The 25,332-nt window shown below is 42.6% G+C and overlaps 1 protein-coding gene across 5 annotated transcripts; it reads left to right on the forward strand.

The window, feature by feature from the left end:
- On the forward strand, positions 1 to 25,299 carry LOC109886660 (mitochondrial dynamics protein MID51). 5 transcript variants are annotated; one of them, XM_031820899.1, is made up of 9 exons: positions 247 to 407; positions 2,843 to 3,115; positions 4,421 to 4,581; positions 6,296 to 6,461; positions 7,867 to 7,973; positions 12,049 to 12,225; positions 16,534 to 16,697; positions 20,090 to 20,242; positions 23,566 to 25,299. In XM_031820899.1, exons 3-9 carry the CDS (start codon positions 4,444 to 4,446, stop codon positions 24,050 to 24,052), a joined length of 1,392 nt encoding a protein of 463 aa, XP_031676759.1. In that variant the 5' UTR covers positions 247 to 407; positions 2,843 to 3,115; positions 4,421 to 4,443; the 3' UTR covers positions 24,053 to 25,299. The 5 variants fall into 5 exon arrangements, with proteins under 5 accessions (XP_031676762.1, XP_031676758.1, XP_031676761.1 ...); XM_031820902.1 differs by lacking the exon at positions 2,843 to 3,115 and having other exon boundaries at positions 1 to 248; XM_031820898.1 differs by lacking the exon at positions 2,843 to 3,115 and having other exon boundaries at positions 236 to 407.
- The last annotated feature ends 33 nt before the right edge of the window (positions 25,300 to 25,332 follow it).

Raw genomic sequence — 25,332 nt, forward strand, 5'->3', positions numbered from 1 at the left:
CATACATACACTTACAGTTCTAACAGCTTTTTTGTCCCGCCTGCCAGATCTTACAACGCCTTGACAGATATTTTACGTGTCATCTAAGAACATTATATATATATTTATTTATTTTGAAATCTAAGAACATTATATATATATATATTTATTAAATATGTTTTAATATATTTTACATTTTTAATCTAAGAACATTATATGCCATTCGATGACGTGATGCATGTAACGTCTGCGGGGGGATCCGACCCTAGGTAACGGTAACTATGTATGACGTAGGGTTCTTTTCATGGTGACAGATAATCAAAAGACAAGATATGGTCGACTAGTCGGCTAAATAACGGTGAATTTATATTTTTATTTTAACAAAATGGATTGGAGTTTGAATACAATATAGCAGAAGTTGTAGATTGGTGAGTTGTCCCCGAACAGCTAAGCTAAATGATAACAACAGCTGTAGCTAGCTAACGTAATGTGGCTAACTTAGCTGGCTAACGTAATGTGGCTAACTTAGCCAGCTAACGTAATGTGGCTAACTTAGCCAGCTAACGTAATGTGGCTAACTTAGCCAGCTAACGTAATGTGGCTAACTTAGCCGGCTAACGTAATGTGGCTAACTTAACTAGCTAACGTAATGTGGCTAACTTAACTAGCTAACGTAATGTGGCTAACTTAACTAGCTAACGTAATGTGGCTAACTTAACTAGCTAACGTAATGTGGCTAACTTAACCTGCTAACGTAATGTGGCTAACTTAACTAGCTACATGGCTAACTAGTTTGTCTTGTTCGGATGCAAAACAACAGTTTTGTCCCGCCCATGTTGATGTGCGGTGAGATCCGGGCCGCTGTCTTTTCACATTAACATTACAGGGTTTTTACGAATAGTTGATTTACTGCTAACCAGCTAACCTAGCTAGTTTCAAAACAAACTGTACGGCGCCCATCCCACCTAACCAGACCAGCTGCAATTATACACTGGGCGAAGGGGAGATAAACAGAGACGGTTCACCTGTATTAGCTTTGTAACTACTATCTCAGGCTGAACATATACTAGCTAGCTATCACACACGTCCTCTTAACCTTGTCAATGGATATGGCTACAGCGAGTTAGATATATTGACCCCGTTATGTTGATGTGTGTTATTGTACTAGAAAAGGGTCAACATTTGGTGAATGAATAGCTCCCTTCTCAGCTGATGCCTGGAATTTGGAATTGGACAACGTGTCTCGGGTTGCACATACTGACACAGGGAGAATAAGTCAATATGGTCCATGGCAGATACATATGTAGAGAGTTTGGACTTTAAGCTTCTGGTCCCTGGTAGTTGGTTGGTGGTTGTTATATCTGAGCAGGTCCAGGAATATACAGTAGCTGGAATATAATGTGACCTGCACAAATGGAGCTCATCTCAGTCTTTAAATAGACTGGTCTGAATCCCAAATGACACCCATTTCCCTATATAGTGCACTACTTTTGGCCAGGGCCCTAGCACCCTTTTCTCTATATAGTGCACTACTTTTGGCCAGGGCCCTAGCACCCTTTTCTCTATATAGTGCACTACTTTTGGCCAGGGCCCATAGCACCTTTTTCCCTATATAGTGCACTACTTTTGGCCAGGGCCCATAACACCCTTTTCCCTATATAGTGCACTACTTTTGGCCAGGGCCCATAGCACCATTTTCCCTATACAGTGCACTACTTTTGGCCAGGGCCCTAGCACCCTTTTCCCTATATAGTGCACTACTTTTGGCCAGGGCCCATAGAGAATAGGGTGCCATTTGGGATGAAGTCTTGGGCTCCGTCCAGTGCCAGGGTAGCCAAGGGGACATCCTATGATCTGACTCTGCTTTCTGTCAGAGTGATCTGCTGAGACTATTTCTGTCTGCCAGGTGCAGCAGGAGATAAATATGACACCAACAGAAAATGGTCACGTAGAGCTGGGAAAGGAAAGTGTGACACAGGCCTGTCAGTCAACACCAGAGATAGGACTGGTTCAGTCTCTAGGACCTAGACCTGTCACCTCCTATCTCTGGTGTTGACTGATAGGACTGGTTCAGTCTCTAGGACCTAGACCTGTCACCTCCTATCTCTGGTGTTGACTGACAGGACTGGTTCTGTCTCTAGGACCTAGACCTGTCATCTCCTATCTCTGGTGTTGACTGATAGGTCTGGTTCAGTCTCTAGGACCTAGACCTGTCACCTCCTATCTCTGGTGTTGACTGGTTCAGTCTCTAGGACCTAGATCTGTCACCTCCTATCTCTGGTGTTGACTGGTTCAGTCTCTAGGACCTAGACCTGTCACCTCCTATCTCTGGTGTTGACTGATAGGACTGGTTCAGTCTCTGGGACCTAGACCTGTCACCTCATATCTCTGGTGTTGACTGGTTCAGTCTCTAGGACCTAGACCTGTCACCTCCTATCTCTGGTGTTAATTGGTTCAGTCTCTAGGACCTAGACCTGTCACCTCCTATCTCTGGTGTTGACTGACAGGACTGGTTCAGTCTCTAGGACCTAGACCTGTCACCACCTGTCTCTGGTGTTGACTGATAGGACTGGTTCAGTCTCTAGGACCTAGACCTGTCACCTCCTATCTCTGGTGTTGACTGACAGGACTGGTTCAGTCTCTAGGACCTAGACCTGTCACCTCCTATCTCTGGTGTTGACTGGTTCAGTCTCTAGGACCTAGACCTGTCACCTCCTATCTCTGGTGTTGACTGAAAGGTCTAGGTTCTGGAGACTGAACCAGTCGTATACAGTACCAGTCAAAAGTTTGGACATTGTAGAATAATAATGAAGCCAAAAATCATGGTTTGTGCTTAGTGGGACTATAATTTGTTTTTCAACAGGACAATGACCCAACACACCTCCAGGCTGTATAAGGGCTATTTGACCAAGAAGGAGGGTGATGGAGTGCTGCATCAGATGACCTGGCCTCCACAATCACCCGACCTCAACCCAATTGAGATGGTTTGGGATGAGTTGGACCGCAGGATGAAGGAAAAACAGCCAACAAATTCTCAGCATATGTGGGAACTCCTTCAAGACTGTTGTAAAAGCATTCCCCATTAAGCTGGTTGAGAGAATTCCAAGAGTGTGCAAAGCTCTCATCAAGGCAAAGGGTGGCTACTTTGAAGAATCTAACATACATTTTGATTTGTTTAAAACATTATTTTTTTTACTACATGATTCCATGTGTTTTTTTCATAGTTTTGATGTCTTCACTATTATTCTACAATGTAGAAAATAGTAAAAATAAAGAAAAACCCTTGAATGAGTAGGGTGTCTAAACTTTTGACTGGTACTGTGTATATTTTAAATTCCAGTCCAAACCCGACTGCTCAGAGGCGTCCGCATGGTCCTAAAGCCTCGTTTTGTATCACATTCCAATGATAAACACTCCAAACCCGACTGCTCAGAGGCGTCCGCATGGTCCTAAAGCCTCGTTTTCTATCACATTCCAATGATAAACACTCCAAACCCGACTGCTCAGAGGCGTCCGCATGGTCCTAAAGCCTCGTTTTCTATCACATTCCAATGATAAACACTCCAAACCCGACTGCTCAGAGGCGTCTGCATGGTCCTAAAGCCTCGTTTTGTATCACATTCCAATGATAAACACTCCAAACCCGACTGCTCAGAGGCGTCTGCATGGTCCTAAAGCCTCGTTTTGTATCACATTCCAATGATAAACACTCCAAACCCGACTGCTCAGAGGCGTCCGCATGGTCCTAAAGCCTCGTTTTCTATCACATTCCAATGATAAACACTCCAAACCCGACTGCTCAGAGGCGTCCGCATGGTCCTAAAGCCTCGTTTTCTATCACATTCCAATGATAAACACTCCAAACCCGACTGCTCAGAGGCGTCTGCATGGTCCTAAAGCCTCGTTTTGTATCACATTCCAATGATAAACACTCCAAACCCGACTGCTCAGAGGCGTCTGCATGGTCCTAAAGCCTCGTTTTGTATCACATTCCAATGATAAACACTCCAAACCCGACTGCTCAGAGGCGTCTGCATGGTCCTAAAGCCTCGTTTTGTATCACATTCCAATGATAAACACTCCAAACCCGACTGCTCAGAGGCGTCTGCATGGTCCTAAAGCCTCGTTTTGTATCACATTCCAATGATAAACACTCCAAACCCTACTGCTCAGAGGCGTCTGCATGGTCCTAAAGCCTCGTTTTGTATCACATTCCAATGATAAACACTCCAAACCCGACTGCTCAGAGGCGTCTGCATGGTCCTAAAGCCTCGTTTTGTATCACATTCCAATGATAAAACTGGAGGGGGACAAAAATGGCATTTCAGAAAGTGGGGTGGTGGGGGGGCATGTCCCCAGTGAAAGTTACGCCCCTGCCTATACATATATATCCCTCGACAGAAACAGAAAGTCATCTCTCTCTGTTTCTTGTTTCTATCAGGTGACTCTGCGGGACAGGAAGTGATGGACTTCCGGTGGGGGAGGAGCCGGGGCGAGGAGGGCATCGCCGTGGTGATAAACTTCCTGCTGGCTAATGCCCGATTGGTCCTGGGAGTGGGAGGGGCCGCGGTGCTGGGCATCGCTACGTTGGCTGTCAAGAGGGTGAGAGAGAGAGAGAGAGTGTGACTTTCATCTGACTGAAAAGATCAACTAGCATCATAATTACTCATTACCGTTTTGTAGGTATTTAACTTCTTGCTTCGAGCCATCCCGGATCCGGGATCGTGAATACAGCCTCAATCAAGCTCATTACCATAACGCAACGTTAACTATTCATGAAAATCGCAAAGGAAATGAAATTAATATGCTAGCTCTCAAGCTTAGCCTTTTGTTAACAACACTGTCATCTCAGATTTTCAAAATATGCTTCTCAAGCATTTGTGTAACAGCTAGCGCGGCTAGCTTAGCATTTAGCGTTAGCATCAGCAGACAACATTTTCACAAAAACCAGAAAATCATTCAAATAAAATCATTACCTTTGAAGAACTTCAGATGTTTTCAATGAGGAGACTATCAGTTAGATAGCAAATGCTCCGTTTTTCCTGAAAGATGATTTGTTTAGGAGAAATTGCTCCGTTTGGTGCGTCACGTTTGGCTACCAAAAAAAACGAAAATTCAGTCTTCAAATGCCGAACCTTTTTCCAAATTAACTCCATAATATCGACTGAAACATGGTAAACGTTGTTTAGAATCAATCCTCAAGGTGTTTTTCACATATCTCTTCATGATATATCGTTCGTTGAAAGCCTTCTCTCTCCTCTAAATCACTGGATGACTGCGTGCAGCTTGTAGATTACGCACCGGACAAAGGACACCGGGCGGACCCCTGGAAAATGTAGTCTCTTATGGCCAATCTTCCAATGATATGCCTACAAATACGTCACAATGCTGCAGACACCTTGGAGAAACGATAGGAAGGGCAGGCTCATTCCCGGTGCATTCACAGCCATATAAGGAGACAATAGAAAACAGAGCTTTGAAAATTCTGCCCATTTCCTGGTTGAAGTTTCATCTTGGTTTCGCCTGTAGCATGAGTTCTGTGGCACTCACAGATAATATCTTTGCAGTTTTGGAAACGTCAGAGTGTTTTCTTTCCAAAGCTGCCAATTATATGCATAGTCGAGCATCTTTTCGTGACAAAAGTTTTTTTATCCATAAATTAAAAGAGCGCCCCCTATATCCAAGAAGTTAAGTCAGTCGCAATTTACCCACAATGCATCACAGATTTTATGCGCTCAAACAGGGCCTGTGTGTGTGTGTGAGAGAGCGCATATGTGTGTGTCTGAACGATGGAAGTTCAGGTTTATAATGTGTCTGTAGTTGATACAACGTGCAGGTTTATAATGTGTCTGTAGTTGATACAACGTGCAGGTTTATAATGTGTCTGTAGTTGATACATTATAAACCTGCACGTTGTATCAACTACAGACACATTATAAACCTGCACGTTGTGTCTGTAGTTGATAGAACGTGCAGGTTTATAATGTGTCTGTAGTTGATAGAACGTGCAGGTTTATAATGTGTCTGTAGTTGATACAACGTGCAGGTTTATAATGTGTCTGTAGTTGATACAAAGTGCAGGTTTATAATGTGTCTGTAGTTGATAGAACGTGCAGGTTTATAATGTGTCTGTAGTTGATACAACGTGCAGGTTTATAATGTGTCTGTAGTTGATAGAACGTGCAGGTTTATAATGTGTCTGTAGTTGATAGAACGTGCAGGTTTATAATGTGTCTGTAGTTGATACAACGTGCAGGTTTATAATGTGTCTGTAGTTGATACAACGTGCAGGTTTATAATGTGTGTGTGTCTGTAGTTGATAGAACGCGCGGGCCGAGCAGCGGAGGACGAGAAGGTGGAACAGAAGATGTCAGAGAGCTGGGAGGAGCTTGGCTTAGTCTCCGCCTCCCCCAAGTCCATAAGGAAGGGGCTGGAGAGTGTGGTCATGAAACATGTCGCCAAGGCAACCAAACCACAGAAAGGTACAGGACACTGATCACCACACTACACCACTAATGATCCTGAAAGGTACAGGACACTGATCACCACACTACACTACTACTGATCCAGAAAGGTACAGGACACTGATTACCACACCACTAATGATCCAGAAAGGTACAGGACACTGATTACCACACCACTAATGATCCAGAAAGGTACAGGACACTGATCACCACACCACTACTGATCCAGAAAGGTACAGGACACTGATTACCACACTACACCACTAATGATCCAGAAAGGTACAGGACACTGATTACCACACCACAAATGATCCAGAAAGGTACAGGACACTGATCACCACACCACTACTGATCCAGAAAGGTACAGGACACTGATCACCACACTACACTACTACTGATCCAGAAAGGTACAGGACACTGATTACCACACCACTAATGATCCAGAAAGGTACAGGACACTGATCACCACACCACTACTGATCCAGAAAGGTACAGGACACTGATTACCACACTACACCACTACTGATCCAGAAAGGTACAGGACACTGATTACCACACTACACCACTAATGATCCAGAAAGGTACAGGACACTGATTATCACACCACACCACTCCGCCATTCTCTTTCCTATCTCTTCCTCCTTTCACTCTCTCCTCTCTTTCTCACCCCACCCTCTCTCTCCTCTCTCTTTCTCACCCCACTCTCTCTCTCCTCTCTCCTCTTTCTCACCCCACCCCATCCTCTCTCTCCTCTCTCTTATTTCTCACCCCACCCTCTCTCTCCTCTCTCTTATTTCTCACCCCATCCTCTCTCTCCTCTCTCTTTCTTACCCCACCCTCTCTCTCCTCTCTTTCTCACCCCACCCTCTCTCTCCTCTCTCTCTTTCTCACCCCACCCTCTCTCTCCTCTCTCTCTTTCTCACCCCACCTTCTCTCTCCTCTCTCTTCTTTCTCACCCCACCTTCTCTCTCCTCTCTCACCCCACCCTCTCTCTCCTCTCTCTTCTTTCTCACCCCACCCTCTCTCTTCTTTCTCACCCCACCCTCTCTCTCCTCCCTCTTCTTTCTCACCCCACCCTCTGTCTCCTCTCTCTTCTTTCTCACCCCATCCTCTCCTCTCTTCTTTCTCACCCCATCCTCTGTCTCCTCTCTCTTCTTTCTCACCCCACCCTCTCTCCTCTCTTTCTCACCCCACCCTCTCTCTCCTCTCTCTCTCACCCCACCCTCTCTCTCCTCTCTTCTTTCTCACCCCACCCTCTCTCTCCTCTCTCTCTTTCTCACCCCACCCTCTCTCTCCTCTCTCTCTTTCTCACCCCACCCTCTCTCTTTCTCACCCCACCCTCTCTCTCCTCTCTCTCTTTCTCACCCCACCCTCTCTCTCCTCTCTTCTTTCTCACCCCATCCTCTCTCTCCTCTCTTTCTAGCTGACCTGTGCCAGCCCCAGCAGCAGAAGTCTAGTCTGAATGAGAAGCCTGTCAACGCAGCAGAGCCCCAGAGACCCAAGAGCCTACAGCTGTCTCTCACCCTGCAGGTATGACCCTTGACCTCTAGCCAGGAGTTTACGTTGGTGTTCCTGGCTGACTGCATTGCATCAACATGACTGTGTGTGATCTGATTGTGTGGCCCAATTGGTAGAGCGTGGTACTTGCAACGTCAAGGATCGTGGGTTCGATTCCTGCTAGGGACAACCCTACGAAAACCATTTTTCCACATGTTACATTACAGCCTTATTCTAAAAGTTATTAAATAAAAGATGTTAAGGTATATAAGGTATTTCTGTTTTTTATTTTGAATATATTAGTAAGAATTCCTGAACTGTTTTTCTTTGTCGTTATGGGGTATTGTGTGTAGATTGATGAGGGAAAACAATTGAATTCATTTTAGAGTAAGGCTGTAACGTAACAAAATGTGGAAAAAGTCAAGGGGTCTGAATTCTTTCCGAATGCCGTGTATGTTAAGATGTGGTTAGCTGGTATGTTATGATGTGGTTAGCTGGTATGTTATGATGTGGTTAGCTGGTATGTTATGATGTGGTTAGCTGGTATGTTATGATGTGGTTAGCTGGTATGTTAAGATGTGGTTAGCTGGTATGTTATGATGTGGTTAGCTGGTATGTTATGATGTGGTTAGCTGGTATGTTAAGATGTGGTTAGCTAGTATGTTAGGATGTGGTTAGCTGGTATGTTAGGATGTGGTTAGCTGGTATGTTATGATGTGGTTAGCTGGTATGTTATGATGTGGTTAGCTGGTATGTTATGATGTGGTTAGCTGGTATGTTATGCTGTATGTTATGATGTGGTTAGCTGGTATGTTATGATGTGGTTAGCAGGTATGTTATGCTGTATGTTATGATGTGGTTAGCTGGTATGTTATGCTGTATGTTATGATGTGGTTAGCTGGTATGTTATGATGTGGTTAGCTGGTATGTTATGATGTGGTTAGCTGGTATGTTATGCTGTATGTTATGATGTGGTTAGCTGGTATGTTATGATGTGGTTAGCTGGTATGTTATGCTGTATGTTATGATGTGGTTAGCTGGTATGTTATGATGTGGTTAGCTGGTATGTTATGATGTGGTTAGCTGGTAGGTTATGATGTGGTTAGCTGGTAGGTTATGATGTGGTTAGCTGGTATGTTATGATGTGGTTAGCTGGTATGTTATGCTGTATGTTTTGATGTGGTTAGCTGGTAGGTTATGCTGTATGTTATGATGTGGTTAGCTGGTATGTTATGATGTGGTTAGCTGGTATGTTATGCTGTATGTTTTGATGTGGTTAGCTGGTAGGTTATGCTGTATGTTATGATGTGTTTAGCTGGTATGTTATGATGTGGTTAGCTGGTATGTTATGATGTGGTTAGCTGGTATGTTATGATGTGGTTAGTTGATATGTTATGCTGTATGTTATGATGTGGTTAGCTGGTATGTTATGATGTGGTTAGCTGGTATGTTATGATGTGGTTAGCTGGTATGTTATGATGTGGATAGCTGGTAGGTTATGATGTGGTTAGCTGGTATGTTATGATGTGGTTAGCTGGTATGTTATGATGTGGTTAGTTGGTATGTTATGATGTGGTTAGTTGGTATGTTATGTTGTATGTTATGATGTGGTTAGCTGGTATGTTATGATGTGGTTAGCTGGTATGTTATGCTGTATGTTATGATGTGGTTAGCTGGTATGTTATGATGTGGTTAGCTGGTATGTTATGATGTGGTTAGCTGGTATGTTATGATGTGGTTAGCTGGTATGTTATGTTGTATGTTATGATGTGGTTAGCTGGTATGTTATGATGTGGTTAGCTGGTATGTTATGCTGTATGTTATGATGTGGTTAGCTGGTATGTTATGATGTGGTTAGCTGGTATGTTATGATGTGGTTAGCTGGTATGTTATGCTGTATGTTATGATGTGGTTAGCTGGTATGTTATGATGTGGTTAGTTGGTATGTTATGCTGTATGTTATGATGTGGTTAGCTGGTATGTTATGATGTGGTTAGCTGGTATGTTATGATGTGGTTAGCTGGTATGTTATGCTGTATGTTATGATGTGGTTAGCTGGTATGTTATGCTGTATGTTATGATGTGGTTAGCTGGTATGTTATGCTGTATGTTATGATGTGGTTAGCTGGTATGTTATGATGTGGTTAGCTGGTATGTTATGCTGTGGTTAGCTGGTATGTTATGATGTGGTTAGCTGGTATGTTATGCTGTATGTTATGATGTGGTTAGCTGGTATGTTATGATGTGGTTAGCTGGTATGTTATGATGTGGTTAGCTGGTATGTTATGCTGTATGTTATGATGTGGTTAGCTGGTATGTTATGATGTGGTTAGCTGGTATGTTATGATGTGGTTAGCTGGTATGTTATGATGTGGTTAGCTGGTATGTTATGCTGTATGTTTTGATGTGGTTAGCTGGTAGGTTATGCTGTATGTTATGATGTGGTTAGCTGGTATGTTATGATGTGGTTAGCTGGTATGTTATGCTGTATGTTTTGATGTGGTTAGCTGGTAGGTTATGATGTGTTTAGCTGGTATGTTATGATGTGGTTAGCTGGTATGTTATGATGTGGTTAGCTGGTATGTTATGATGTGGTTAGCTGGTATGTTATGATGTGGATAGCTGGTAGGTTATGATGTGGTTAGCTGGTATGTTATGATGTGGTTAGCTGGTATGTTATGATGTGGTTAGTTGGTATGTTATGTTGTATGTTATGATGTGGTTAGCTGGTATGTTATGATGTGGTTAGCTGGTATGTTATGCTGTATGTTATGATGTGGTTAGCTGGTATGTTATGATGTGGTTAGCTGGTATGTTATGATGTGGTTAGCTGGTATGTTATGCTGTATGTTATGATGTGGTTAGCTGGTATGTTATGATGTGGTTAGTTGGTATGTTATGCTGTATGTTATGATGTGGTTAGCTGGTATGTTATGATGTGGTTAGCTGGTATGTTATGATGTGGTTAGCTGGTATGTTATGCTGTATGTTATGATGTGGTTAGCTGGTATGTTATGCTGTATGTTATGATGTGGTTAGCTGGTATGTTATGCTGTATGTTATGATGTGGTTAGCTGGTATGTTATGATGTGGTTAGCTGGTATGTTATGCTGTGGTTAGCTGGTATGTTATGATGTGGTTAGCTGGTATGTTATGCTGTATGTTATGATGTGGTTAGCTGGTATGTTATGATGTGGTTAGCTGGTATGTTATGATGTGGTTAGCTGGTATGTTATGCTGTATGTTATGATGTGGTTAGCTGGTATGTTATGCTGTATGTTATGATGTCGTTAGCTGGTATGTTATGATGTGGTTAGCTGGTATGTTATGATGTGGTTAGCTGGTATGTTATGATGTGGTTAGCTGGTATGTTATGATGTGGTTTGCTGGTATGTTATGTTGTATGTTATGTGGTTAGCTGGTATGTTATGATGTGGTATGTTAAGTATCTATCCAGATGTTGGTCTGTAGTCTGGTAGGAACATCTCTCCTGTCGGTTTTCATCCACTGGTCCATTCCTAGTAGATCACCAAACATTTAATCCACTGGCCCATCTACAAGGCATTCCTAGTGGATCACCAAACATTTCATCCACTGGGCCATCTTCAAGGCATTCCTAGTGGATCACCAAACATTTCTGGAGAAAACATGAGGCCCTAGGCTCCTATTATTTAATTAGTCTGTTGGCGGCAGGTGCACATGATTCAGCAGCCCTGTTGGCGGCTGGTGCGCTTGATTCAGCAGCCCTGTTGACCAGAGGTCGTCCACAGAGCTGAGAGTCTAGCTCTAGATATCTGACCTCTAACCTCTCTCTCTCTCTCTCTCTCTCTCTCTGTAGGACCGTCTCCAGCAGTATTATTCAACCACAGCAGCTTTAGTCCCAGAGGTCATCCACAGAGCTGAGAGTCTAGCTCTAGATATCTGACCTCTAACCTCTCTCTCTCTCTCTCTCTCTCTCTCTCTCTCTCTCTGTAGGACCGTCTCCAGCAGTATTATTCAACCACAGCAGCTTTAGTCCCAGAGGTCATCCACAGAGCTGAGAGTCTAGCTCTAGATATCTGACCTCTAACCTCTCTCTCTCTCTCTCTCTCTCTCTCTCTCTCTGTAGGACCGTCTCCAGCAGTATTATTCAACCAGAGCAGCTTTAGTCCCAGAGGTCGTCCACAGAGCTGAGAGTCTAGCTCTAGATATCTGTATAGAGGTACAAGGATTCCTGCACAGCACAAACCCTGACATGCCTCTGGGAGAGATGTCACTGGGAGGGTCCCTACTCGACGACCTACAGGTACCAGGCACTGAATCACACGCACTGAATCACACGCACTGAATCACACGCACTGAATCACACGCACTGAATCACACGCACTGAATCACACGTACCGAATCACACGCACCGAATCACACGCACCGAATCACACGCACCGAATCACACGCACCGAATCACACGCACCGAATCACACGCACTGAATCACACGCACCGAATCACACGCACCGAATCACACGCACAGAATCACACACACACACACACACAATAATTGTTCATGTTGAATGGACTAAGTAAGTCTTTCTGAATAAGAGTGTCTTTCTAAATGGCCGACATCTGGGTTGAACGATTCAGTGAATTCACAACGAAATGTGCAATATCAATATCACAGGAGATCTACAGTATCAATATCACAGGATATCTACAGTATCAATATTACAGGAGATCTACAGTATCAATATTACAGGAGATCTGCAGTATCAATATTACAGGAGATCTACAGTATCAATATTACAGGAGATCTACAGTATCAATATTACAGGAGATCTACAGTATCAATATTACAGGAGATCTACAGTATCAATATTACAGGAGATCTACAGTATCAATATTACAGGAGATCTGCAGTATCAATATTACAGGAGATCTACAGTATCAATATTACAGGAGATCTACAGTATCAATATTACAGGAGATCTACAGTATCAATATTACAGGAGATCTACAGTATCAATATTACAGGAGATCTACAGTATTGACATTACAGGAGATCTACAGTATATCACAATATCAATATTACAGGAGATCTACAGTATCAGTATTACAGGAGATCTACAGTATCGATATTACAGGAGATCTACTGTATCAATATTACAGGAGATCTACAGTATCTATTACAGGAGATCTACAGTATCAATATTACAGGAGATCTACAGTGTCAATATTACAGGAGATCTACAGTGTCAATATTACAGGAGATCTACAGTATCAATATTACAGGAGATCTACAGTATCAATATTACAAGAGATCTACAGTATCAATATTACAGGAGATCTACAGTATCAATATTACATGATATCTACAGTATCAATATTACAGGAGATCTACAGTATTGACATTACAGGAGATCTACAGTATCAATATTACAGGAGATCTACAATATCGATATTACAGGAGATCTACAGTATCAATATTACAGGAGATCTACAGTATCAATATTACAGGAGATCTACAGTATCAATATTACAGGAGATCTACAGTATCAATATTACAGGAGATCTACAGTATCAATATCACAGGAGATCTACAGTATCAATATCACAGGAGATCTACAGTATCAATATTACAGGAGATCTGCAGTATCAATATTACAGGAGATCTACAGTATCAATATTACAGGAGATCTACAGTATCAATATTACAGGAGATCTACAGTATCAATATTACAGGAGATCTACAGTATCAATATTACAGGAGATCTACAGTATCAATATTACAGGAGATCTGCAGTATCAATATTACAGGAGATCTACAGTATCAATATTACAGGAGATCTACAGTATCAATATTACAGGAGATCTACAGTATCAATATTACAGGAGATCTACAGTATCAATATTACAGGAGATCTACAGTATCAATATTACAGGAGATCTGCAGTATCAATATTACAGGAGATCTACAGTATCAATATTACAGGAGATCTACAGTATCAATATTACAGGAGATCTACAGTATCAATATTACAGGAGATCTACAGTATTGACATTACAGGAGATCTACAGTATATCACAATATCAATATTACAGGAGATCTACAGTATCAGTATTACAGGAGATCTACAGTATCGATATTACAGGAGATCTACTGTATCAATATTACAGGAGATCTACAGTATCTATTACAGGAGATCTACAGTATCAATATTACAGGAGATCTACAGTGTCAATATTACAGGAGATCTACAGTGTCAATATTACAGGAGATCTACAGTATCAATATTACAGGAGATCTACAGTATCAATATTACAAGAGATCTACAGTATCAATATTACAGGAGATCTACAGTATCAATATTACATGATATCTACAGTATCAATATTACAGGAGATCTACAGTATTGACATTACAGGAGATCTACAGTATCAATATTACAGGAGATCTACAATATCGATATTACAGGAGATCTACAGTATCAATATTACAGGAGATCTACAGTATCAATATTACAGGAGATCTACAGTATCAATATTACAGGAGATCTACAGTATCAATATTACAGGAGATCTACAGTATCAATATCACAGGAGATCTACAGTATCAATATTACAGGAGATCTACAGTATCAATATTACTACATTACTACTACTATTATTACAGGAGTAATGTAATATTTTGAAACGCCACTCAGCCTCTTGTTGGTGGTGATGAAGCTGGTCATATTGTCTGTCTAGGTGGTGATGAACCTGGTCATATTGTCTGTCTAGGTGGTGATGAAGCTGGTCATATTGTCTGTCTAGGTGGTGATGAAGCTGTTCATATTGTCTGTCTAGGTGGTGATGAAGCTGGTCATATTGTCTGTCTAGGTGGTGATGAAGCTGGTCATATTGTCTGTCTAGGTGGTGATGAAGCTGGTCATATTGTCTGTCTAGGTGGTGATGAAGCTGGTCATATTGTCTGTCTAGGTGGTGATGAAGCTGGTCATATTGTCTGTCATGGTGGTGATAAAGCTTGTCGTATTGTCTGTCTAGGTGGTGATGAAGCTGGTCATATTGTCTGTCTAGGTGGTGATGAAGCTGGTCGTGTTGTGTCTGTCTAGGTGGTGATGAAGCTGGTCATGTTGTCTGTCATGGTGGTGATGAAGCTAATCATGTTGTGTCTGTCTAGGTGGTCATGAAGCTAGTTGTTCTGGTGGTGATGAAGCTGGTCGTGTTGTCTGTCTAGGTGGTGATGAAGCTGCTCGTGTTGTGTCTGTCTAGGTGGTGATGAAGCTGGTCGTGTTGTCTGTCTAGGTGGTGATGAAGCTGGTCGTGTTGTGTCTGTCTAGGTGGTGATGAAGCTAGTCATGTTGTCTGTCATGGTGGTGATAAAGCTAATCATGTTGTGTCTGTCTAGGTGGTCATGAAGCTAGTTGTTCTGGTGGTGATGAAGCTGGTCGTGTTGTGTCTGTCTAGGTGGTCATGAAGCTAGTTGTTCTGGTGGTGATGAAGCTGGTCATGTTGTCTGTCATGGTGGTGATGAAGCTGTCTAGGTGGTCATGAAGCTAGTTGTTCTGGTGGTGATGAAGCTGGTCGTGTTGTGTCTGTCTAGGTGGTCATGAAGCTAGTTGTTCTGGTGGTGATGAAGCTGGTCATGTTGTCTGTCTAGGTGGTGATAAAGCTAGTCATGTTGTGTCTGTCTAGGTGGTGATGAAGCTAGTAGTTCTGGTGGTGATGAAGCTGGTCATATTGTCTGTCTAGGTGGTGATGAAGCTGGTCATATTGTCTGTCTAGGTGGTGATGAAGCTGGTCATATTGTCTGTCTAGGTGGTGATGAAGCTGGTCGTGTTGTGTCTGTCTAGGTGGTGATGAAGCTGGTCGTGTTGTGTCTGTCTAGGTGGTGATGAAGCTGGTTGTGTCTGTCTAGGTGGTGATGAAGCTGGTCATGTTGTCTGTCTAGGTGGTGATGAAGCTGGTCATGTGTCTGTCTAGGTGGTGTTGAAGCTGGTCATATTGTGTCTGTCTAGGTGGTGATAAAGCTAGTCCTGTTGTCTGTCTAGGTGGTGATGAAGCTGGTCATGTTGTCTGTCTAGGTGGTGATGAAGCTAGTAGTTCTGGTGGTGATGAACTGGTCATGTTGTCTGTCTAGGTGGTGATGAAGCTGGTCATGTGTCTGTCTAGGTGGTGTTGAAGCTAGTTGTTCTGGTGGTGATGAAGCTGGTCATGTGTCTGTCTAGGTGGTGATAAAGCTAGTCATGTTGTCTGTCTAGGTGGTGATGAAGCTAGTCATGTTGTCTGTCTAGGTGGTGATGAAGCTAGTTGTCATGGTGGTGATGAAGCTGGTCATGTGTCTGTCTAGGTGGTGATGAAGCTAGTTGTCATGGTGGTGATGAAGCTGGTCATGTGTCTGTCTAGGTGGTGATGAAGCTAGTTGTTCTGGTGGTGATGAAGCTGGTCATGTTGTCTGTCTAGGTGGTGATAAAGCTAGTCATGTTGTGTCTGTCTAGGTGGTGATGAAGCTAGTCCTGTTGTCTGTCTAGGTGGTGATAAAGCTAGTCATGTTGTGTCTGTCTAGGTGGTGATGAAGCTAGTTGTTCTGGTGGTGATGAAGCTGGTCATGTGTCTGTCTAGGTGGTGAGAGCGGACCATGCGTGCCTGCTGGTTCCCCTCCAGCTAGAACCCAGTCTGTGGAGACTGATCCCTGGGGAGGAGACTCTCCTAACACACCCTCTACACTGGATGGTCCGGCGGGTCAACCTGGAGTACTTCCCTAGAGGACGCAGCTACTGGGACCGGTACACCCTTTACATACTGTCTAGGGGGATTTAAATATGTCTGCCTGGTCATTATCCATACTGTCTAGGGGTATTTAAACCTGTTCTGCCTGATCATTATCCATACTGTCTAGGGGTATTTAAATCTGTCCTGCCTGATCATTATCCATACTGTCTAGGGGTATTTAAATCTGTTCTGTTCTACCTGATCATTATCCATACTGTCTAGGGGTATTTAAATCTGTTCTCCCTGATCATTATCCATACTGTCTAGGGGTATTTAAACCTGTTCTGCCTGATCATTATCCATACTGTCTAGGGGTATTTAAACCTGTTCTGCCTGATCATTATCCATACTGTCTAGGGGTATTTAAACCTGTTCTGCCTGATCATTATCCATACTGTCTAGGGGTATTTAAACCTGTTCTGCCTGATCATTATCCATACTGTCTAGGGGTATTTAAATCTGTCCTGCCTGATCATTATCCATACTGTCTAGGGGTATTTAAATCTGTCCTGCCTGATCATTATCCATACTGTCTAGGGGTATTTAAACCTGTTCTGTTCTCCCTGATCATTATCCATACTGTCTAGGGGTATTTAAATCTGTTCTGCCTGATCATTATCCATACTGTCTAGGGGTATTTAAATCTGTCCTGCCTGATCATTATCCATACTGTCTAGGGGTATTTAAACCTGTTCTGCCTGGTCATTATCCACACTGTCTAGGGGTATTTAAATCTGTTCTGTTCTACCTGATCATTATCCATACTGTCTAGGGGTATTTAAACCTGTTCTGCCTGGTCATTATCCACACTGTCTAGGGGTATTTAAACCTGTCCTGCCTGGTCATTATCCATACTGTCTAGACCAGGGGTATTTAAATCTGTTCTGCCTGGTCATTATCCATACTGTCTAGGGGTATTTAAATCTGTTCTGCCTGATCATTATCCATACTGTCTAGGGGTATTTAAACCTGTTCTGCCTGATCATTATCCATACTGTCTAGGGGTATTTAAACCTGTTCTGTTCTGCCTGATCATTATCCATACTGTCTAGGGGTATTTAAACCTGTTCTACCTGATCATTACCCATACTGTCTAGGGGTATTTAAACCTGTTCTGCCTGATCATTATCCATACTGTCTAGGGGTATTTAAACCTGTTCTGTTCTACCTGATCATTATCCATACTGTCTAGGGGTATTTAAACCTGTTCTGCCTGATCATTATCCATACTGTCTAGGGGTATTTAAATCTGTTCTGCCTGATCATTATCCATACTGTCTAGGGGTATTTAAACCTGTTCTACCTGATCATTATCCATACTGTCTAGGGATATTTAAATCTGTTCTACCTGATCATTATCCATACTGTCTAGGGGTATTTAAATCTGTTCTGCCTGATCATTATCCATACTGTCTAGGGGTATTTAAATCTGTTCTGCCTGATCATTATCCATACTGTCTAGGGGTATTTAAACCTGTTCTGCCTGATCATTATCCATACTGTCTAGGGGTATTTAAATCTGTTCTGTTCTCCCTGATCATTATCCATACTGTCTAGGGGTATTTAAATCTGTTCTGCCTGATCATTATCCATACTGTCTAGGGGTATTTAAACCTGTTCTGCCTGATCATTATCCATACTGTCTAGGGGTATTTAAATCTGTTCTGCCTGATCATTATCCATACTGTCTAGGGGTATTTAAATCTGTTCTGCCTGATCATTATCCATACTGTCTAGGGGTATTTAAACCTGTTCTGCCTGATCATTATCCATACTGTCTAGGGGTATTTAAATCTGTTCTGTTCTCCCTGATCATTATCCATACTGTCTAGGGGTATTTAAATCTGTTCTGCCTGATCATTACCCATACTGTCTAGGGGTATTTAAACCTGTTCTGCCTGATCATTATCCATACTGTCTAGGGGTATTTAAATCTGTTCTGTTCTACCTGATCATTATCCATACTGTCTAGGGGTATTTAAACCTGTTCTGCCTGATCATTATCCATACTGTCTAGGGGTATTTAAACCTGTTCTGCCTGATCATTATCCATACTGTCTAGGGGTATTTAAACCTGTTCTGCCTGATCATTATCCATACTGTCTAGGGGTATTTAAATCTGTTCTGTTCTGCCTGATCATTATCCATACTGTCTAGGGGTATTTAAATCTGTTCTGCCTGATCATTATCCATACTGTCTAGGGGTATTTAAATCTGTTCTGCCTGATCATTATCCATACTGTCTAGGGGTATTTAAACCTGTTCTGCCTGATCATTATCCATACTGTCTAGGGGTATTTAAATCTGTTCTGTTCTACCTGATCATTATCCATACTGTCTAGGGGTATTTAAACCTGTTCTGCCTGATCATTATCCATACTGTCTAGGGGTATTTAAATCTGTTCTCCCTGATCATTATCCATACTGTCTAGGGGTATTTAAACCTGTTCTGCCTGATCATTATCCATACTGTCTAGGGGTATTTAAACCTGTTCTGCCTGATCATTATCCATACTGTCTAGGGGTATTTAAATCTGTTCTGCCTGATCATTATCCATACTGTCTAGGGGTATTTAAATCTGTCCTGCCTGATCATTATCCATACTGTCTAGGGGTATTTAAATCTGTTCTGTTCTACCTGATCATTATCCATACTGTCTAGGGGTATTTAAACCTGTTCTGCCTGATCATTATCCATACTGTCTAGGGGTATTTAAATCTGTTCTGCCTGATCATTATCCATACTGTCTAGGGGTATTTAAACCTGTTCTGCCTGATCATTATCCATACTGTCTAGGGGTATTTAAACCTGTTCTGCCTGATCATTATCCATACTGTCTAGGGGTATTTAAACCTGTTCTGCCTGATCATTATCCATACTGTCTAGGGGTATTTAAATCTGTTCTACCTGATCATTACCCATACTGTCTAGGGGTATTTAAACCTGTTCTGCCTGATCATTATCCATACTGTCTAGGGGTATTTAAATCTGTTCTGTTCTCCCTGATCATTATCCATACTGTCTAGGGGTATTTAAATCTGTTCTGTTCTCCCTGATCATTATCCATACTGTCTAGGGGTATTTAAACCTGTTCTGCCTGATCATTATCCATACTGTCTAGGGGTATTTAAACCTGTTCTGCCTGATCATTATCCATACTGTCTAGGGGTATTTAAATCTGTTCTCCCTGATCATTATCCATACTGTCTAGGGGGATTTAAATCTGTTCTGCCTGATCATTATCCATACTGTCTAGACCTCGTGTCCCTGGGAACGATGGGGGAAAAAAGCAGTGGAACTGGCTTGGAGGTCCAGATTTAAATTTTGAGGGATCTCTAGATTTCTGGCCCAGCTATTAATTGTCTGTCTCTTCTCCTCTCCTCTGTCTCTCCTTTCCTCTCCTAGGTTCCTAGTAGGAGGGTATCTGTCCTGCCGGGCGCTGGTGAGCATGCTCAGTAAGGCTGTGATGGAAACCATGAACTGGCCGTCTCTCTCCTCCACTCTGGACTGTCTGGTCAGGCCTGTCCTCGGGGGAGATGAACTGAAACTAGAGATACGGTATCTCACACACACACACACACACACGCACACAGATATATATTTTAGTCAGCAGACGATCTTATCCAGAGAGACTAACAGTCAGTCAGAGATATCTAGGTGGGACAGGCCACATATCTCATAGTCACATGTTTCCTCAGTAAACAAGTTATCAGCAGTCAGTAGCAGTTTTACTGTGAACACTGAGGCTGTACCCACTAAGTTACAGTTTTACTGTGAACACTGAGGCTGTACCCACTAAGTTACAGTTTTACTGTGAACACTGAGGCTGTACCCACTAAGTTACAGTTTTACTGTGAACACTGAGGCTGTACCTGCTTTCAGTTACAGTTTTACTGTGAACACTGAGGCTGTACCCACTAAGTTACAGTTTTACTGTGAACACTGAGGCTGTACCCACTAAGTTACAGTTTTACTGTGAACACTGAGGCTGTACCCACTAAGTTACAGTTTTACTGTGAACACTGAGGCTGTACCCACTAAGTTACAGTTTTACTGTGAACACTGAGGCTGTACCTGCTTTCAGTTACAGTTTTACTGTGAACACTGAGGCTGTACCTGCTTTCAGTTACAGTTTTACTGTGAACACTGAGGCTGTACCCACTAAGTTACAGTTTTACTGTGAACACTGAGGCTGTACCCACTAAGTTACAGTTTTACTGTGAACACTGAGGCTGTACCCACTAAGTTACAGTTTTACTGTGAACACTGAGGCTGTACCTGCTTTCAGTTACAGTTTTACTGTGAACACTGAGGCTGTACCCACTAAGTTACAGTTTTACTGTGAACACTGAGGCTGTACCCACTAAGTTACAGTTTTACTGTGAACACTGAGGCTGTACAGTTTTACTGTGAACACTGAGGCTGTATCCACTAAGTTACAGTTTTACTGTGAACACTGAGGCTGTACCCACTAAGTTACAGTTTTACTGTGAACACTGAGGCTGTACCCACTAAGTTACAGTTTTACTGTGAACACTGAGGCTGTACCCACTAAGTTACAGTTTTACTGTGAACACTGAGGCTGTACCCACTAAGTTACAGTTTTACTGTGAACACTGAGGCTGTACCCACTAAGTTACAGTTTTACTGTGAACACTGAGGCTGTACCCACTAAGTTACAGTTTTACTGTGAACACTGAGGCTGTACCCACTAAGTTACAGTTTTACTGTGAACACTGAGGCTGTACCCACTAAGTTACAGTTTTACTGTGAACACTGAGGCTGTACCCACTAAGTTACAGTTTTACTGTGAACACTGAGGCTGTACCCACTAAGTTACAGTTTTACTGTGAACACTGAGGCTGTACCTGCTTTCAGTTACAGTTTTAAGTGGACAAGTAGGCTACTGTGGTTATTTGATCATAATCTAGGCCTACTAGAGTAGCCTACCATGAAAAAAACATGCATCCCATAATATTTTAACACGGAAATAGCTGTTGCATTATTCAGCCTACAGTAGCAGCCAATGTGTTCAATGTAGATCTACATTCCATGAGACTTATGAAGAAAAACATACAGGGCTTCACATGAACCTGTTTATCCACTTGTCCTTCAGACAAGGAGGGGACTGAACATGTTGTTCGATGTGAGAACCACTTTACCATAGGGTTAAAGGTCAGGGTTAATGTGTATCTCTGTCTCTCTCCAGACCTGAGGGTTAAAGGTCAGGGTTAATGTGTATCTCTGTCTCTCTCCAGACCTGAGGGTTAAAGGTCAGGGTTAATGTGTATCTCTGTCTCTCTCCAGACCTGAGGGTTAAAGGTCAGGGTTAATGTGTATCTCTGTCTCTCTCCAGACCTGAGGGTTAAAGGTCAGGGTTAATGTGTATCTCTGTCTCTCTCCAGACCTGAGGGTTAAAGGTCAGGGTTAATGTGTATCTCTGTCTCTCTCCAGACCTGAGGGTTAAAGGTCAGGGTTAATGTGTATCTCTGTCTCTCTCCAGACCTGAGGGTTAAAGGTCAGGGTTAATGTGTATCTCTGTCTCTCTCCAGACCTGAGGGTTAAAGGTCAGGGTTAATGTGTATCTCTGTCTCTCTCCAGACCTGAGGGTTAAAGGTCAGGGTTAATGTGTATCTCTGTCTCTCTCCAGTCCTGAGCATGGTAACCCCCTGTTCATCTCCATGATCCCTCACCAGACAGGGTTAATACATGACTGATATGTCACTGTGTTAGTTAGGGGTTAAAGGTCAAGGTTAATATATAACTGATATGTCACTGTGTTAGTTAGGGGTTAAAGGTCAGGGTTAATATATAACTAATATGTCACTGTGTTAGTTAGGGGTTAAAGGTCAGGGTTAATATATAACTGATATGTCACTGTTAGTCAGGGGTTAAAGATCAGGGTTAATATATGACTGATATGTCACTGTGTTAGTTAGGGGTTAAAGGTCAGGGTTAATATATAACTGATATGTCACTGTTAGTCAGGGGTTAAAGGTCAGGGTTAATATATAACTGATATGTCACTGTGTTAGTTAGGGGTTAAAAGTCAGGGTTAATATATAACTGACGTATCACTGTGTTAGTCAGGGGTTAAAGGTCAGGGTTAATATATGACTGATATGTCACTGTGTTAGTTAGGGTCAGGGGTTAAAAGTCAGGGTTAATATATAACTGATATGTCACTGTGTTAGTTAGGGGTTAAAGGTCAGGGTTAATATATAACTGATATGTCACTGTGTTAGTTAGGGGTTAAAGGTCAGGGTTAATATATAACTGACGTATCACTGTGTTAGTTAGGGGTTAAAGGTCAGGGTTAATATATGACTGATATGTCACTGTGTTAGTTAGGGGTTAAAGGTCAGGGTTAATATATAACTGATATGTCACTGTGTTAGTTAGGGGTTAAAGGTCAGGGTTAATATATAACTGATATGTCACTGTGTTAGTTAGGGGTTAAAGGTCAGGGTTAATATATAACTGATATGTCACTGTGTTAGTTAGGGGTTAAAGGTCAGGGTTAATATATAACTGATATGTCACTGTGTTAGTTAGGGGTTAAAGGTCAGGGTTAATATATAACTGATATGTCACTGTTAGTTAGGGTCAGGGTTAATATATAACTGATATGTCACTGTTAGTTAGGGGTTAAAAGTCAGGGTTAATACATGACTGATATGTCACTGTGTTAGGGGTTAAAGGTCAGGGTTAATATATAACTGATATGTCACTGTTAGTTAGGGTCAGGGTTAATATATAACTGATATGTCACTGTTAGTTAGGGGTTAAAAGTCAGGGTTAATACATGACTGATATGTCACTGTGTTAGGGGTTAAAGGTCAGGGTTAATACATGACTGATATGTCTCTCTGTGTGTCCAGACCAGAGCGAGGTGATACTCTCTTCATCTCCGTAGTGCCGGTGCTGAGGGAGGCAGACGTGGTCCTGACTGCCCAGGTAGAGTTAACCCAGCCCTGGGATAGTGCCTGGCACCTCTCCCTCTACCCCTGGGAGACCCAGCGCCTGACCCAGCTTGACTCCGCTGACCAGGGGGTCCGACGCGCCCTCCTCAAAACCCTCAAAGCCGTCTGTCGACACTGTCCCGCCCTGCGACCCCTCACCGCCGCACCGCTGGCCAACCTCATCCTCCACCTCAGCGACACGGATGTGGATTGGTCGGAGGGTTGTCTGAGTGGGCGGTTCCAGCAGTGTGTGTGGGAGCTGATAGGCTATCTGGAGCAGGGGGTGTTACCTAGCTACTTCAAGCCCAGTGTTAATATGTTGAACGGAGTGACGGAGGAAGAGGTCGATGAGATGGGCTTTATGTTGTACTGCGCCGTCTCTGAACCAGACATTCTGCTGATATAGATATATATATATATATACTCTAACCTGGTGTATATATCAGAGAGGAAGAAGACATGTATTAGATATAAGAGACACCACCCTGACGTCTATAGATCAGTTGTGCCATATTACCGCTCCACTGAGACGTGGACGGGAGATTGTTGTTCAGGCAGTCGTGCATCTCCTTCACATACACCTGTGGGGGCTGACTGACTAAACAGAGATAATTTATATATTGTGTATGAGTACTATGGTGCGGATGAGTTGATGGGGGGCTCTGACTGAGTAGCACAGAGACTCTGGTGACATGATGATGATGGACTGTGCCTTAGGGGAAGTAGATGAGGGAAGGAAGAAATGAAAAAGAAGACTAGGGCTGCGTTTTACAGACACCCAATTCTGATCATTTGGGGGCAGAATCAGGTTACCTGTGTTAAACGCAGCCTTTAGTGACGGAGACTTGTTTTTCTCCTGCTGCGGACTATGTATCTAGATCTAGTACATCTCTGGCCAAAAGGCTGTTTCAGTAAAGTAGTTGACTACTTTAAAATGGTGGAAGCGCTCAATGGACTATATATCTAGATCTAGTACATCTCTGGCCAAAAGGCTGTTTCAGAATGGCCTGCGCCATTGAGGCTACAACCCATAGGAATCCCCCACCCTAGTTGACTACTTTAAAATGGTGGAGCCCTCAATGGACTATATATCTAGATCTACTACAGCTCTGTCCAAAAGGCTGTTTCAGAATGGCCTGCGCCATTGAGGCTACAACCCATAGGAATCTCCACCCTAGTTGACTACTTTAAAATGGTGGAAGCCCTCAATGGACTATATATCTAGATTTACTACAGCTCTGTCCAAAAGGCTGTTTCAGAATGGCCTGCGCCATTGAGGCTACAACCCATAGGAATCCCCCACCCTAGTTGACTACTTTAAAATGGTGGAAGCCCTCAATGAGTGCTACCCATTCTAAAACTGCATTTTTTGGGGGGGGGGGGGGTCATTGAAAGGCCTGGATCATTCTCTATGGGCCGACTGGACGACACAAGATAACAGAGTTAGCACTAGTTACCACAGCCACAAAGTGATAATTATGTCTAAAATCCCTCCGCCAATTTCTCTTCTTAAAATCCGATTTTTAAACCTGTTTAATGACGTCAATATATGCACCTTCTACTGAATGAAGTGCTCACCTTTTCTTTTCATCATGTTGTCTGTGTTTTGCGTTTGCTGAAGAGTGACTTAAATAAATGTTTTCTGCTGAACTACTGATGATAATATCCTCATTATTTACATGTTTA

The sequence above is a fragment of the Oncorhynchus kisutch genome, unplaced genomic scaffold (assembly GCF_002021735.2).
Source record: "Oncorhynchus kisutch isolate 150728-3 unplaced genomic scaffold, Okis_V2 scaffold3733, whole genome shotgun sequence".
Taxonomy (NCBI): Eukaryota; Metazoa; Chordata; class Actinopteri; order Salmoniformes; family Salmonidae; genus Oncorhynchus; species Oncorhynchus kisutch.